The sequence below is a fragment of the Pelobates fuscus genome, chromosome 13 (genome assembly GCF_036172605.1).
Source record: "Pelobates fuscus isolate aPelFus1 chromosome 13, aPelFus1.pri, whole genome shotgun sequence".
NCBI classification, from domain to species: domain Eukaryota; kingdom Metazoa; phylum Chordata; class Amphibia; order Anura; family Pelobatidae; genus Pelobates; species Pelobates fuscus.
The window spans coordinates 104,835,833-104,854,231 of NC_086329.1; the positions used below are offsets into that span (position 1 = coordinate 104,835,833).

Genomic DNA, 18,399 nt, shown 5'->3' on the forward strand with positions numbered 1-18,399 from the left:
TCATAATGTTATTCACTTATCTAATTGATATAACAGAAAACCGGTACCTTGCAATGTGTAAATCAGTTTACCCAGAGAACCTTCAATGTCCCACTCACAGCAGCATACAACACTGCTGTATTACAGTTTACACATTCACTTAGTAGAATATCGGTTTATATGATTTATTTTGTTTAAACAATTTTTTTTAGAAGTTCAAGTTTTGCAGGAGGTACTGTTTGAGACCAGCACCACAATTACCCCCCAAATCTCCAACAAAGCCATGTGAGCTGCCATATAAGAGTATGAACATATAACCTCTTTATATATATTTATAACATGAGGATGTAATCAGGATAAGTCATGTGTGCAGCATCCAACAGATATTGCATAAATGCAATATAAAAATAAAGTGTTCCATCTCTCTGGTTATAGATATTTGCAGAGAATTGTAGGACATCTAGACTTCAAACTATACATTATATTGGACTTATGAGCACCTTGACCTGGACTTCCCCTCACTCTGCAAGTTGTGTGTACAATACCGTATTGCAAATGCTATTAAAATGTTCTTAGACTGTGTGCAGGAATTTGAACTCAAAGGTTGATTAGATACATGCTGAAAAGGCCAGATGACTAATAATATGTGATACGCAGAGGCTGACGAGTTCTGTTAAATACTCTCGATTTATTATTTCAGTAATCCAGTAATTAAGTCCATATATTGGAGGCTTCGTATTTACTTATTATTAAATACTGGTAGTTGCTGAATGCAGCAGATTTTCATTATCACTCGCTAATCTTCCCAAAACCATGACATCTTCAATTTTTCATAAAAACCTGTTCTCATACAAAGCTGGAGAGCTCTGGCCAGGAGCGCAGCCTGTATGCGTTGTGCTCCATATGGAGACCTGCCCTGGGTATACTTTGCATGCCAGACCGAGCTCCTGGAATCACTACAGGACATTGTTTGGAGCACAGCAGACTCACTGGCTCCTGGCTTGGGCCATATAAAACATATTGTGGGTGTGAGCCAGTGGGTCTGGGGACTAGCACTCTGCCTGTTATGTACTGAAACGGTCTCAAGTTTACTATTAAAAACCCGAGACCATTACAGTGGTTTTAGTAAAAACTGCAATAAAAACATTTACCACACAAAGAGGATTAAACGTGAAACACATTAATGGGAACATCTAGAAGTCTCAAACTGTAAAGAAAGTAATAAGGTGAATTTCAAAACCTTTCAGCTGGGTAGAAGAGCAAGAAGAGAATTAAACTCCCGATGCTTCTAACACACGTGACAGAGAGACTGACAATATCAAACCATTGTCCTCACTGAAGAACCACGATCTACACACGCACACATAAAGGAAACATACTTCACTTGAAATATTTGCAGGTGTATTTACTAAACTAAGAATTGTTGGTATTTCAAAGTGAATTTCAAATTTAAGGCCAACGTAGCCAAACTGAAGAAATTCTTCCAGCTAGCTATGCTTCCAGTTCGGCTACCATGAATTTAAATTTGAAATTTAATTTGAATTTAGAACAATTCTCCCTTTCGTAACTGACCCTGAAAGACTTCACACCCAGCTAGGAGAGGCTGTAACCTCTAAAGTGCCTCTCCAGTATCAGCAGTGCGGGCAACCCTGGCATCAGCTCTGCAAACTCGAATGTAGTAATAACACAGAATGAACATAGCAGACTGTTTATTTCAAACCATACATGTCAAAATCTCCGTCCTAATACAAAAGCAGTAAGTGGGAGACCACAAAAACATATTGCCGAGAACATTATGCGAGGGATGGAGGGATGGTATGAGCAACGTGCATGTTTCGGGTTTCTGTTTTTTTTTTTATTACATAACAGAACTTTTTGCGGTGGTCGGGGGGTTTCTCTGTTTGGTGACAATGAGGAACAAAGAATAGTGGACATTGCGATGCACAGGGCTGCTGAAAGCAGATGTCCCTTGAAGTGTAAGGGTTAACAGGCCCATTCCTTGGATGCTATTGTCTTTCGGCATGGTGTAGTTGTTGCTGGAGCAGGCGACGTGGTCCTGGCCGCACTTCACAGGAGCACTGGCCGGGGTTACAAATCGCATGTGGTCTTAATAGCTGCTGGAGACTGTGTGCGCTGCCTTATGTCTCCTACTGACAGGTCTGAGACTGTTACCTATAGCGTCTCCTGGCCTCTCACCATTAATTACACTCACACAGCTACAAAACAGGTTGCCAAAGACCCTGCGCTGGTTTATAATCCTGAAGGCAGTAATTAATTTCATATTTAAACTGAGCATTTCTCTGTCTATAAACACACACTCTTCAAAGCCGGTACTTCAATTAACTTCATTTTTATTAAATTTGTTTATTTTATAGGATTTGTATTGTGGGTTTATCTAAAGGTTATTCTGAGCCCCAGGCAGCACAGACAGATCCTGACGTATTTGTGTTTTATTACTGCTAAAAGAGGAATTCAAAATGTCCGTCTCGATCTCACGGTGTTACAGATCAGATGGGTTCTCTGCACAGTCATTTCATATGGCTTCAGCTAGAAGGGTGAGATAGGGCAATAATCCTTGATATGTAGACCTCAAATTGTCCCTTTTCTGAAATAGGATTTTGTAACCTATATTAATTAGGGCTTTATTAATTGTGAGAAAAGTGAATTGGGCTGTGAATTCTCCAGAGATTAAATTTTACAAGGGAACAACAAAATAACTGACAGGGCAATCACCTTGGATACCTCAATTCCCACTGAAATCAGGTGAATACGGTGGAAGAGGCCTGCTGGACCAGCAGACCTGTTTACAATGACATACATTTTCCATCACACAGGGGGCGGGGCTTGACCACCATACTGGGCAGACGCATGGCTGCCCAGCTCCTCACATAACTGCACATTATCACCTATCATTTACATCCAGCAGCAGCATCTCTGTACCTGGCAACAAGACACGTATTGCCGGAGAGTTGAACCTTGCAGCCGCAGCCTAGTGGGACATAACTGGGAGGGGCACCTGACCTTGATGAGGCTCCATTAGACGGGTGTCTGGCGGGCCATGTATCCCCTCCTTTGGACCGGCAGGGGTTATCCCGATCTCCACCGCAACAGTTTTGGACACATACCATGACCTTCTCCTGTACGCTGCTCACACCCGTACGCCCAATTCACACTTGCTGGACTTCTTGCGGGCGGCTCCCTTCCTATGGAATAGCCTGCCTAATACCATCAGACTCTCCCCTATTCTTCAATCGTTTAAGAAGTGCCTCAAAACCCATCTCTTTAGGAAAGCTTATGGCCTCCCAGAGTAACCTCTACCTCACATACCTGTCCCCAGTGCCGGACTGGGAATGAAAAGCAGCCCTGGAAAAGTTTGTTATTTAGACTGAAATTCTGAATGCATGTTATTGCACAGCAGTAAAAAAAAAAAAGTAATAAGAGTGTGCTCTTCACTTTGGCTTACAACTGGATGATTTCAGTCAATGCCAATTCAATTCCCATAGGAAAGCATTGGTGGGCTATTGCACATGTGTGGCCACACCAATAAGCATCTCCTCAATGCATCTCTATGGGGAGCGATCAGCGCCTCCATGCAGAGTGTGCAGCACCGGAGTAGGAACCAGCTCTAGTGGCCATCTGAGTGACTGTCACTAGAGATGTGCCTAGGCAGCAATGTAGACACTGCCTTTTTCTAAAAAGGTAGCATTTACAGTGCTCAGCCTACAGGGGCAGGCTATAGACACTAGAACCACTACATTAAACTGTAATAGTTCTGGTGACTATAGTGTCCCTTTAATACAACGTCCCTCTGTGTGTCTCTTGTTAGTCTTCCTCAGCTTCTCTGTGTGTGTCTCCTGTTCCCCTTTCCCAACCCCCCCTGTCTCTTTCTCCCCACACACCTTTGTGTGTCTTTTTACTCCCCAGCCCCTCCATGTGTCTTATTCCACCCTCTCCAGTCTTCCATGTGTCCCATTAACCCCCAGCCCCCCCCCCCAGCCCTCCATGTGTCCCACTAGCCATGCCATGTGTCCCTATAGGACCCCCCAAGCCCTCCATGAGTCCCTATACCCCCTCCCAGCCCTGTATGTGTCTCTGTAGCACCCCCCATGTGTCCCATTATTCCCGCCCAGCCCTCAGCCCCCATGTATCCCTATACCCTCCTCCCAGCCCTCCATGTGGTCTTATATCCCCTCCCCAGCTCTCCCTGTGTCCCATCAGTCCCCCCTCCCAGCTCTCCCTGTGTCCCATCAGTCCCCCTCCCAGCTCTCCCTGTGTCCCATCAGTCCCCCTCCCCAGCTCTCCCTGTGTCCCATCAGTCCCCCCTCCCAACTCTCCCTGTGTCCCATCAGTCCCCCCTCCCAGCTCTCCCTGTGTCCCATCAGTCCCCCCTCCCAGCTCTCCCTGTGTCCCATCAGTCCCCCCTCCCAGCTCTCCCTGTGTCCCATCAGTCCCCCCTCCCAGCTCTCCCTGTGTCCCATTAGTTCCCCACTCCCAGCTCTCCCTGTGTCCCATCAGTCCCCACTCCCAGCTCTCCCTGTGTCCCATCAGTCCCCCCTCCCAGCTCTCCCTGTGTCCCATCAGTCCCCCCTCCCAGCTCTCCCTGTGTCCCATTAGTTCCCCCCCTCCCAGCTCTCCCTGTGTCCCATTAGTTCCCCCCCTCCCAGCTCTCCCTGTGTCCCATTAGTTCCCCCCCTCCCAGCTCTCCCTGTGTCCCATTAGTTCCCCCCTCCCAGCTCTCCCTGTGTCCCATTAGTTCCCCCCCTCCCAGCTCTCCCTGTGTCCCATTAGTTCCCCCCCTCCCAGCTCTCCCTGTGTCCCATTAGTTCCCCCCCTCCCAGCTCTCCCTGTGTCCCATTAGTTCCCCCCTTCCCAGCTCTCCCTGTGTCCCATTAGTACCCCCCTCCCAGCTCTCCCTGTGTCCCATTAGTTCCCCCCCTCCCAGCTCTCCCTGTGTCCCATTAGTTCCCCCCTCCCAGCTCTCCCTGTGTCCCATTAGTTCCCCCCTCCCAGCTCTCCCTGTGTCCCATTAGTTCCCCCCCCTCCCAGCTCTCCCTGTGTCCCATTAGTTCCCCCCCCTCCCAGCTCTCCCTGTGTCCCATTAGTTCCCCCCCCTCCCAGCTCTCCCTGTGTCCCATTAGTTTCCCCCTCCCAGCTCTCCCTGTGTCCCATCAGCCCCCCTCCCAGCTCTCCCTGTGTCCCATCAGCCCCCCTCCCAGCTCTCCATGTCCAATTAGTCCCCCCTCCCAGCTTCCCTGTGTCCCATTAGTCCCCCCTCCCAGCTCTCCCTGTGTCCCATTAGTCCCCCCCTTCCCCCGCGTGGAGGATCTCCTGCTTACTGTACCCGGTCTGACAGGAAGCAGTTCTGTGCGCTCTGTGAGCCCTTCCTGTCAGACCGGGTAGGAGAACAGAAGCTCCTCTACTGCGGTCTGCCTGCTCGGCCACGCAACATTCTGAGACCGGCAGGAGGGGAGCGCATCCCCTCCTGACGGTCCCCCTGTAATTGTGCCGTGCAGCCCCCGGGACAGTGCGCAGTAGGCGGCCGCGCACCGGCCAGCTAGTATGCCGGCCCACGGGGAAATTTCCCGTTATCCCAGTTGGCCAGTCCAGCCCTGCTTGTCCCATGCTCTCTCCTAATGGGCAGCACTCTATTCTCTCCTCCAGCTCTGCTTCACTCCACCTTGTTTGATTGCTACCTCCTGTCCTGTTTTATACCCCACCTACTATAGACTGTAAGCTCTTTTGAGCAGGGCCCCCTTCAATTTATTGTTCCTGTAAGTCTTTGTAATTGCCTCATTTATTGTTAAGTCTCCCCCTTTGATAATATTGTAAAGCGCTACGGAATATGCTGACGCTATATAAATACCAGTAATAATAATAATACCTGCGGTCTGACATGACACCACAAAGCAGCGCCTTTGATCTCAAGATGGTGATCTAAAGCATTCTCCAGGGAAAGCAAGAGATTACCTCTTAAGCTGCAAGGCCTTTGGCTCCAAATTTTACCACAAGTGTGCACAATTCTGGCAACAAATTAGGGCAAGAGCACTGCAACCTGCCTCTGCTGACAGGCATCTGCCTTCTGATGACACCGGGGCCTGTACCTCTCTTTCTGGTCCGGGAACCCCATAGCCTGAGCGCCGACCATACACGCAGGGTACTCCACCCCACGTCCGCTGCTACAAACACCGAGGTCAGTGGACTTTGCGCTGTAGTTCCTGTGAAGGTTTGGAGCAGAGGGCCTGGAAACACTTTAGGGAGAGACCTGCCGCAATACTTGTGACCGTGCGCCTGCAGGCCTTCCACAGCACAGGCATCTGCTGACTCTCTACATCAGAGGCATGCACTGATAGTATGCCAATATAAACGTGGTATATATCATGTTGCTTGGTGTTACAACGACTTAATGCTGGTTATATATCTTGTTAGTAAGCATGTGAAAAAAGCATTTTGAATTTCCTTTCTAAAAATGTGCAGTACTCTACTATGTTAAGCTTGTTTTTTCCCCCAATATCTTGCCTATGCTGTTGAGGCATTGCAAGAAGATTTGTATTTCTCATGCACAACCATAAATAAAGAAGGTCAAAATCGTCCATCACACAAAATGAGTGTTTAAAATACACAAGATGGGGGGGCGGGGCCGGACCGCCATGCTGACCGGTCGCATGGCGGATGGGCTCCCGAGAAACCCGATCTCTGAGCCACCATAGGCGACCATCCAAACTAGCAAACTGCAGGGGACTACTCACACAGCAGTGGGAAGGGTAGCGGACCCCGAGATCGGGAGTTTCGGATCCCCCCACGGGAAGCACGGGACTTCGGAGGCCGCGGCCTACTCTAGGGGGAGCGGGGTGGACGGCCGCTGCCCTGTCTCCCTCCTATACTGCCCCACGCTGGATAGTAGAATGCCTGCCGGCTCCTGTTCCCCCCCCTCTGGGCCGGGGGGGTCATCCCGGTCCACGCTGGGGCGCACTCAAGCCGACCTGCAAGCAGACTTCAGGGCGCTGGACACACGAGGCCCAAACCCAAGATGGCGGCGGCTCAGAGCACCTGCATAACGGCTCCTGCGATATGGAGCCACAACAGCCGTCTGAACACAGATACAGTGACCGCACCAGACCCAGGACAGAGGGAAAGCTGCAGCCTCTCAGCAAGGCACTTGAGTGGGAGCAACACACAGCACACAGGAGACCTATACTGGCAAGCCACATGTTTACCCCCACATCCATGAGAGCGAAATCACTAGTCCAGTACGCCACACAAGCCACTCACCCGACCAGGGTATCAGGGGAAGGCACAGCTGGTGTACCCTCTCAAGCCACAGCCGCAAAGCAGGGAGCCGCAAAGCTACACACGCTGCAAACGCAGCCCCCATCCTGAGGGACAAAACGGGACTGAGCTCCAGCTGCCAAGTTTCTCACAGAGCCATAGCCTCAAGACAGGGGGCTCGAGCAAGCAGCCTCACGAATTCGGTCACTGATCCGACCCAGAACTGGGTGACCTGTGTGCCAGACCCATATCCGGTAAGACTCCCACTACAGCTCCCACATCACCCTTACCCACCTCTGTGGACACCTTCTCAGAACACCCAGTGGCCCCCTTACAGAGTGGGAATTGGCTAAAGAGGACTGCCTGACCAATACCGACCCACACCTAGCTGGGCTTACAAACGGTGGACTCTCGTTGCACGTTTACCTGCACTCCGGACAGCCCTGTGTTTATGACCTCCATGGTACCCGGCCTTGCTGTGACCCGCAGCAACTGGGAACAGCGACCAGTACAGAAAGCACCTTCTGCTTGTTTTATATCTCTGCTTGTTTTATATCTCTGCTTGTTTTATATCTCTCTTGTTCCCCACCTCTCATTCAAATGATAAATGCATCACCTGTGTTGCCTTATGAAGAAATGCCATTATTAATGTACAGGACTGCAATGCTTTGTTAGAATTGTCCCAGGTCAGACCAGCACCACTGCGTAATTACTCAGGGAGAGTCAGTCCACTTAGCGTATGCATTATGCATAGTATATGCAAGTGGCATGGCATAGTATGACACTAATAATACATTTTCGATCCTGTAAGCTTGCGCGCACATGCATCCACTAAGTAACATGTATAGCCTGCCAGCTCTGTGTATTTAGTCAGCTTTCTAGCAGCATGCTTGCCAACATCTTGTAACTCATCTGTTGATCTTGGTAATACTCAAACCACTTAATGCACGGATGCGAATCTTAACAGGTCTCAGGGACCCACTGTTTGCTAATGTCTGTTAATCCTGAAACATAACTCTACCTACTGATATCTTGTCTCAAGCGTTGAATACTCCCTTAAGCTACAGCTCATACAGCTGACCTCTCATAATAATATAAAAAATGTGCAAACTTGCCTCTGTACCCCAATGTTATTTTTGTCATTTAAACGTGTGTGGAATGCCGTCGGGGTACCACATATGCACTGTTATACCTTCATGCACAACAAAATAAAGAATTTAAAATACACAAGATGTAGAAAGTTACAGTCTATGGCACAAGCCATACAAAAATAGAAACACAAAGTCATTTTAGGGTCCTAATGCTTGAGGGATCCTAATCAAGCAGTTTTATGTTGCTGGGGCTGTAGATCATCCTAAATCAGTCCTTATGAACCTTTTCCACCCCAGGCTCACGATTTATAGATTGCCTCACACTATGGCCACCAGAGACTGATCCAAGAAGAGAGCGTGGAGACCTGTGTAGGAAAAAGCTTAACTCTAACTGTTGAAGAAATGGTAACCAATTTATTTTCATTTAAAGCAAAGCAGATGTTTTATACAACCTTTTTACTAGTTTGAAATGTTACTGCTAAAATTAACGGGTTAATGCTCAATACTGTCGTGGACTGAAGCTCCCTTCATGCTCAGTAGGAAAAACCTGGCTGAGGGTGATGGAAGTTGCACTCCACAGCATTTCCAAAGTTTATGAATATAAGTACAACATGCTCTAAAAGTGTGGGATAAGAGATGTACTCCCTGCTGTAATAATATGGGCCATAAAACTTAAAACAAACCAACAAAATCCACACTGGAATGAAGGCATGTGCGATTTTAAAAGTAGGCGATTTAATTGGATTGACCGGTTTTGTTAATCCAAAAAAAGATACGTGAAAACCTCATGCCTCAATATTTGTTGTGACATGTTATTAAACATCCATAGTGCCTTCGTTTGGCTGAGGTAAGAGTTAATGACGGTTTATGACAGTAGTTTTGCTTTGACAGCGCTGACAGATACATGCAGAGTCTTGGGAAGGCCTCCCTGCCTTTAAGCGTTATAATTGGAGTGCGGTGTTAGCGGTTGGTAGCAATGCTTGCAGCCCTGGGGGTTCACCTTTTATAAGCTCCCTGCAATGTAGACAAACACTCCAGAGGGAGCGCGGTTCCTGTTGTGGTTACAAGGCAGGCTCTGTGAAGGGGAGAATTACAGAATTCAGTGCTCCTGTTGTGGCCTGTAAATTGAAACCTTGAATTTCACATAAAAATCTAAAGGTACTAATGACGCTTTTATAGGAAATTAACAGCCCGTCGGTCTTGGCCAATAAGAGCGTTTTCAGCAGAGGTAATAAATTATACCTAGAAGTCACGCAGTGCTGCACGCCATTGCTAAAGGGACACAGAGATTTGTTTACAAGGATAAACATCTGCCACCTCAGGAGCCTGCAACGCATCTCACAGCATGATGGAACCCCCTGTACGCGAGGGGAGATTGAAACCTCTTGAACGCAAGGGGGCTGATTTCAGAACCTTCAGACATTACAACAGAAGTTTCATAAACGGACATAACAAAATAACAAGGAAATTACATTAAATAAATAGTTGTAGGAGATGTTGCTGCCCCTGTTCCAAGCAAGAAGGAACTTTGTAGAAATAGTAGTGGATTGATGGAAAAATCCCCAGGTGGCTGAGGGGGGAGGGGGAGAGAGAAAAGGACGACCCATAAGTTATAGAGGAGTATGAAGAGTTCCCAACACGCTGTGGGGGACATCTTTAGTAAGTGCAGACTGAAAGCTTTTCATTTCTAGATAATGCCAAAATGTTACAGGAATAAAAGGTTGAGGAGGACCCTGCTCAAGCGAACTTACAGTCCAGAGGCACCAGATTCTTCACTACACAGCAGTCATTATAAGAGGACAAAACCGGTTTTATTTCATTGCACCGATTACCCCGTTTTATTCCATTGCACCGATTTTGCACGGATTTCTCTGTCTTTGTTGATATACACAGTATTTACTATAGTTCTCCATATACCTGCATGCATGTTTGCCAGTTGTACACAGCCACGTGTTTAATTGATTTAGAAATATGGCAGGCTGTAAAGTGCTATTTATTCCTGGTGGTCTAATAGGTCAGGGTTGGCTACTAACAGTTCCTTTTCCCTGTAATGTAACAGTTAGAGGAAGAAATCCTGCCAATAAAACATTTGCACAAAGCTGTATGCCAGATGTCAAAGTCTAACTGACCACAGCTGTATCAAGCATGGGTTTTAGTGAAGCAAGGGATGCTGGGAAGAGGGCTATATCACACAGAAAGGTCACGGGCTGGTAGACAAAATCAGCCAATCACAGACCTCGCAGAAGATGACCAATTGATTATTTGGGAGGGCACCTGAGGAATCTGTCCATCCGGGACAGAGAGAGGACAACGTGTGAGTTTTAAATATAGGAAAAATAACACTACATGGAAGGAGGGCAACATTAATTCCAACAGAATTGGCTTTAATTCACTACAGTACCGAATTTTGTGAATTTTTGCAAATGTGCGTTCTGATCACAACACAATTTGTTCCCATCACATATTAAAGGGACACAACTCCCATCACCCTTATCCCTGCAAGTGTAATTATTGCAGGGTTAAATCCTCCTCTAGTGGCTGTCTACCAGACAGTCACTAGAGGGACTTCCAGCTTCTTAGACTTTGTGTTGTCTAAACAAAGCTAAACATCCTCACGCTATGCATGAGGACCTCCAGCAACGCTGGAATCCCCACTGGAAAGCATTGAACACGTGGGCAGAGCCTGACCTTGGCGCTGGAGTCCGGTAAGTGTTTGAAGGATTTTAACCCTTTCAGTGATGTGGGTTTGTTTTCCTGGCACTAAAGAATCCCTTTAAAATGCAGTCCATGGGTAACACAGGCAGATCTTTTTAATAGTATTGGTAATTGTAGCCCTCCACAACACCACTGCTTGCCGTTCATTAAACTGTTCTAACTTGTCCTATTAGATAAAGACTCCAAATCTTTTTGCAGATATTCTTCAGGAAACCTTAATTAAATCCCAGTATCTACAGTTGGTCTTCACTCCTTCCACTAGAAGGCTGCTCCAAGATCTGCTAAATTTTCTATATCATGGTCAGGCTTTACCGCTTCCACTGAGACACTATTTAACCTATCTTCTACCCTTTCTATATCAGTCAGCCTTTACTGCTTCCACTGAGAGTCTATTCCACCTATCTACTACCCTTTCTATATCATGGTCAGGCTTTACTGCTTCCACTGAGACACTATTTAACCTATCTTCTACCCTTTCTATATCAGTCAGCCTTTACTGCTCCCACAAAGAGACTATTCCACCTATCAACTAAATATATTTACCAATCAAAACAAAAAGCTTTCAGACATTTTAATTATATGAGCACGTTCTGATCATTTCAAGTTTCTGTCCTCACTTGGCCCTCCAACTATAGTCAAAGGGCCGACAGGTAATTGTTAACCAAAAGAGCTGCTTGCCAAGGCTGGATCCCATCAGGTGTAGGATATTAGCCCCCGCACGTTCCCTGGTCTCCGCTCTGTGTCTAGCTCTATATGAAGACATTGCCATATAGAATCATGCATTGTGGGTTTGTTGCAGCAGTTTCCATGGAATTTGGACATTTTATTCACTAAGAAAAAAAAATCCTAATTTTCCAGCAGGTAGAGCGATCAGCCATCCACGTAGCGCCTCTAAAAATAAACTAGTTCCAATCGCCAGCTAGCGAGCAGCTGCTGGTTTTAACATGTGCCCATCTCCACAGAGAATGATTTCCATTTTTATTATTATTATTTTTCATACGTCCCATTTCCCACATCTGTCCTTAACTCTTCAAAGCCGCTGCAACATCTGTTACATCGATGGACTCTCAGAATGAGAGGAAAGCTAAGGGATTTTACATACGTCTTTCTAATAAAGTGGGGCAGCTGCACTAAGGTGTGATAAGAGCAATTACAAGAATTTAGGGTCACCGTGGAGGAACATGCTGGGGAACCCAATACGTATTTATTAGAAGGAATTTTACCATACCCTCTCCGACATACCAGTCTATACTCCTCTTTTACTCTTTCCTAGTATGAGAGCCCTCCATACTTCCCCCTCCTAATTTGATTTCCACGATATCAGCTCTTTTCTCTCCGCTTTCCATAATGCTGTTATTTCTCAATCCTTTTCCAGAATACTGGCCTCTTTCTCTGACTCCCCAGTATATCAGTTCTTCCTCTCTACCCTTCCAATGTATACTTTGTTTCCTGCACAGTGGAATGCTGGGAGATTACCATTGAGCTCTGGGTATAGGATTCTGATTGGCTGCTTGTTGCACTTTATCTTAACTGGCAGTTTCAATATGGCCACCTCTATTCCACAGGTTAATTCCAGCTATATTTACTATCAGTTAGATACAGGAATACACTTTTTGCTATTTCTGCATGGCTTCATTGAGCCTCTCTGCATAAATACACAGAGATAGTCACCGTGATCAAAGCATATTATCTCAGAAACACACAAAATATAAATTACTACATTTAGGTTGAATAGCCAAGCTGGAGATTTATACATTTTTTTGCAAATCAGCTATTTTTGTCCTAAATTGTGCCATTTATTTCTGTGTTTGTAAATAGATCGTGCAGTCTCAATGTGTACGTAGAATGCAGCCTAATTTTAACCCCATGGAGATCGTACTCTGTGAGGCTGTTTTATGTACATGGGGTTTTAAACCAATTTAGCTCACTGTGTCCTGAGTGGGATTATAGGAATTAGGCATTGCACAGTACAGGATTACTGCTAGCAAGTCTCTGGAATGAAAATCCACTTTACATGTGATTTGGATGAAAAGAGAAAAAAAGAGCAACAATGTTTCAAGGAAAGCAAACTATGATTTTATTTACTTATTTTTTAAATAATACTGTTAATGTGGTGATTGCTGAACGATGGCAATAAAGCCCTCTTTAGTTCCTAGCATTCGCCTTCCCTCTCTGTGACCCCAGGCTAGAATCCAAGGTAATATAATTCGCAGCACTGTGAGTTGGACATGGCGACACGCCATCTGGGCTGAGAGTAAACCATACAGAAAAAATGTTCCTTTCCTGCTCTGCAGCTGTGGCTGAGACCTACTGGAAGGCTAGGTCAGTGTTTATTATAGGAGAGACTCTCCATATGCCACCACAACACCGGCTGTAATGGTGGAGATTTCCACTGCGGTGCGAGTAAGTTATCACAGACATGTCAATAGCCAGTCTGATTTCATTGACGTGTGACGCCGAGAGAACCACCAACAGGAGTAGCTGACAAATTGCTCTCACATATTTTCAAGGGTTGATTGATCAGAAGTATCCTTACAGCTGGCAAAGCATCATGGGGGCTGCAGCTCTACAACACCTGGTGACAAATTTTCACCTTCCTAAGAGCAGGAGCCCCACTTCCTGGTCCTGTGTGTTTAGCACTAAGCTGCCATGTCACCGTGCTGACCAAGAATGGATGTGGTTAGCGCAAAGCTGATAAAAGTGTGTGTCTATAGTATTGGAGTTCATGACTCCACACCAGGCTAAGCCGCCAGCCGATGTCAATGTAAGTAAAGAGTTGGGTACATTTGGCGTATAGGTGAGACATACTAAGCACCAGACAGCAAACAGAGAATGTATTTTACAGGATGAAATGTCTCATGTTAAATATACAAGGGTACCCAATGAAGAGTAACTTGGGGCAAAGATCTAAAAATCTGCAGTCTCCACAGAAACCATTGGAATGTTCCTGCAGATTTCTCGACTTTTATCACTTTGCTTCCTAATTGTTCTGCTTACACGATCCACTGTGAAGGTTCTTTAATAGAACATTTTGTGAGTTTTTCTCCTCTACCTTTCTGGTTTTGTATTATTGATGAATACTATAGCCGTTGGCTTCAGCCTAAAATGTCCTTTTAACATAAAGGGACACTATAGGCACCCAGATCATTTTATCTCATTGAAGTGGTCTGGGTGCAGTGTCCCTGTCCCCATTAGTCCTGCAATGTAAAATAATGCCGTATCAGAGTAATCGCAATGTCTACATTAACTAAGACTATCTTTCGTGGCTGTTCTTCAGAGAACCACTAAAAGCGCTTCTGCAGTTTCAGAGTTTGAGCAATTTACTGAATCCTAAACGCTGACAAGCCATGTGTACTGCAGCAGCTTGTTATTTTAAGGTTACAATCTATCCCATCTTAGATGGAAGCTAGTGGTTTGGGTGTGACCAACGTCATCTACTCACCAAGCACTGGCCACCGACACAGATATCAGAAGAGCCAGCTTCGCACGACGTTCCATCCTGGACCTTCTCTGTGTGACGCACATAGAAACGATAGCCAACCGGGCGACAGTTCAGAGCGCATCTCTGGTTACCATTGACTGCAAAACAAGCAAAAACAGAATGAAAATTCACACACTCAAAACGCAAATCAATGAGCATTAGATTAAATAATCACTCCATATCACCACAGCAACAACTTGCATCTCATCAAACCAATACATAACACAGCTGACAGATGTTGGGTAAAGTGAGAGGCTGTTAACCTGCCAAAACAACTGTTTAACATGCGGTTCACCCAAAACCCACAAAAGTCAACCAAGAAAAATGGATTCAAGTTGTACGTATCCTTTATTTATACTAAACTAGCCATTAATAATTTATAATGATGGTTACTGGTATGTGCCAAGATGGACAAGACCTTCGTTTGGATGGAAAGGACGGGAACTGAAAAATATAAATAAATTACATTTTCCTGTACTCCCCCCCCCCCCCCCCCCCCAAACTCCCCTCTTATCACATAAGTGTGCAGGCCACTGACCTAATATTTGGCAGATAACGGTTCCTGCTGTGTACACACATTAAGTGAGTGGCCGTGACATCCACAGCCTGGACAGATTAGAAGCATGTGTTTTGTTTCATATTATATTTAAAGCAGGATTTCCTAACGTTGGGGGAGAAAACCAAAAACTCCTCTTAAAAGCTTGTTCACATCTGCACGTCTGGGAATATATTCCTTGACCCCGATCTACATTAGAAGTTGTTTTTTAATCAATACAGAGATTGCTTCATTTTCTGGCAGACTGGGCAGCATTGTGGAGGATATTTATATTATTTAAAAGGGTAAACTTGAACCATAGCAGGGACCTGTATATGAAATGTATCTTCTGTTTAGTTAGGAAAAAACATTTATAACTTTGATTGGTTAACAAGCCATACAGCCTGCTGAAATGGTATAAGTGCTTGTGGTCTTTGTCCTATCCGACCTAAATAGGGACACTTGGGAGGTATGTGTCAGTCCAGTTTACTTATTACATATGGACCATTGGGGGAACTCTACAGGGAAGTCAGAACTAGCCTGAGATTCACTTTTAAAAATTTATAGGCCTAAATTTGGAGTTAATTCACATGAATGTGGGGTTTTCTGAAATCAGATGGTTGATTTCAGCTGAGTTAGAGACAGGTCTAAATAACTCTGCCGTTAGTAATGATCATTGATTGTAGTTCCTGGTGTTTATTGTACAAATGCAGCAAACCATCCTTTCTGGCAGATTAATGAAATATTGGTGACCAATAAATCCACACAATGCCTTTTCTCTCTCTCTCAGCAATTCTCTGCTAGTATTTTCTAGGAATTATTATGTTAATAAATATTTAAGGATTTGTGAAGATGAGAGCTTTTCCTTCGCTATGCGAGACCTCCCTAGTTTCTGCAGCTGATCTCCACCAGGGGCAGTTTTAGGAGTGAAGATTGAAAGCAGACATGTCTCCGTTCCCTGCATCAAGAGCAGAGGATCGGACGCAGCTGGAAGACATCTGGCTGCCATGGTTAACAACGAGCGCCAGATTGCAATCCCAACAAGGTCATACTGTGTTTTACAGTATTTCGATCTGGCCTAACAACGGCCTGACTTCAGTGTGAGGATAAGGAACAGCTGATAGAGAACGAAAACACAAAAACTCTGCTTGAGAGCACGTTTCATAGCACTCAGCAGGGTGGAGACGATAAGAGTGTTCGATCCATAACACCTCAGCCATGATTAGCATTAGTTTCTATCCTATCAGCATTGCAAGAGACTCATCCAGGCCGTCTATCCACAATTTGTGGCTCGTATTTCTGAACGTGGCCAAGATACTTAATAGCAGTCATACAGAGTTCACTTCAACATAATGTATCTATAAAAATATAATGTGGCAAATAACTGTGCCATCTTGTTTTATCACGAAATGTCAGGACACATCATATTTTCTTACTTCACTTGGTCGGCCATATTGCTCCATAAACACCGATTAGAACAATGTGATGGGTCACGAAGAATGAATTTAAGAATGCAAAGAATATTAAATTAACAGAACATTTTAATAAGTAAAATAAAAGCAATAAGAATAATTAGATTCCTTAACACCTATATCTAATGAGAATAATATAATTTTTAAAAACAAAAACCTCTTGGTTCCAATGTAATATCGAATACACACACACACTGAGAGAGAGCCATTAGTGTGTAATGGCCACAATTAGGAAAAGATAACAAGAGCCAAGAGCCAAGTCCACCCATATCACCAAACATTCCTAGCTTGGCTGCTACGGATCACGCAGAATGCAAGACGCAGTCCAAGCCCGCCACAATGCGCCAAGCTGAGCTTTTTATGGGACAATTATAATATCATTTAAATCCAGCAAACTACACCCAATCCCCGAGGTATCACTATTCATATAATATAGTATATGGTGTATATCCAGTTATTACAATGCTCACATATAGCAGCAGAGCGATGGGATTACAAAGACAGCAGCCATATTGCAACGCTGGATGTGATCCTGCCTTTTAAAGTACTCTAATTGGTTTTGTTCTATAAAATCAGAAGTTTGATTAGGAAATATTTTGTTTAATGAGCTAGGAGCACTGATGTTATGTCAAAAAACTCAAAAGAACTTATAATTGTATTCCCTAATATGGGAAGTAATGACACGCAGTGCCCGAGTATGTATCATTAATCAGATCTGAACATCTACCAGCAGGGCCGCCATCAGGGGGTGACAACCATGACGGTTGTCACGGGCCCAGCGGCCCTGGGGGGCCCGGACTGCTCTGGCAGTCCCGGGCCCCACTTTCCGTCTCTGCACACATAGATAGCGAATATCGCGATCTATGTGTGCAGCCGCGGGCCCCCGCTCCCTGTTACCGCAGAGGGGGCCCAGCACACAGCTTCTCCTCCTCTTCTCCTCTCTGCTAATAACTCTCGCGAGACCCGGTTGCCATGGCAACGCTCCGCGGGTCTCGCAAGAGTTATTGGAGGAGAGAAGAGGAGAAGCTGTGTGCTGCCTGGGCCCCCTCTTCGGTAACAGGGAACCCAGGGGGCCCCACCATGCCACCGGACCACCAGGGATGGAATCTCCCCCCTCCCTAGACACAGGTAAGCAGGGAGGGGGGAGAAACAATTAAATTTAATTTAATTTAAAAAAATATATGTTAAAATGCCCCCCCTCCCCCTCACCCCAGATGGCACATTTACACACACACACACTACTTACACTGACACAACACACACACACACACACACTGCATACACTAACACACACACTGCATACACTAACACAACATACACACTGCATACACTAACACAACACACACAGTGCATACACTAATACAACACACACTGCATTCACTAATACAATACACACACTGCATTCACTAATACAACATGCACTCTGCATACACTAACACACACACTGCATTCACTAATACAACATGCACTCTGCATACACTACACACTAACACACTCTCTGCATTCACTACACGAACACACTCTCTGCATTCACTACACGAACACACTCTCTGCATTCACTACACGAACACACTTTCTGCATTCACTACACGAACACACTTTCTGCATTCACTACACGAACACACTTTCTGCATTCACTACACGAACACACTTTCTGCATTCACTACACGAACACACTTTCTGCATTCACTACACGAACACACTTTCTGCATTCACTACACGAACACACTTTCTGCATTCACTACACGAACACACTTTCTGCATTCACTACACGAACACACTTTCTGCATTCACTACACGAACACACTTTCTGCATTCACTACACGAACACACTTTCTGCATTCACTACACTAACACACT

General features: G+C 45.4%; 1 protein-coding gene across 3 annotated transcripts in view; it reads right to left on the reverse strand.

Moving 5' to 3' along the window:
- The window catches only part of ADAMTSL4 (ADAMTS like 4), a 131,424-nt gene that overhangs the window by 15,074 nt on the left and 97,951 nt on the right, over nucleotides 1–18,399 (reverse strand). For all 3 annotated transcript variants that reach the window (XM_063439934.1, XM_063439933.1, XM_063439935.1), the window contains one exon: nucleotides 14,494–14,630. In XM_063439934.1, coding sequence (XP_063296004.1) covers nucleotides 14,494–14,630 — 137 coding nt within the window. The remainder of the gene's footprint in view (nucleotides 1–14,493; nucleotides 14,631–18,399) is intronic.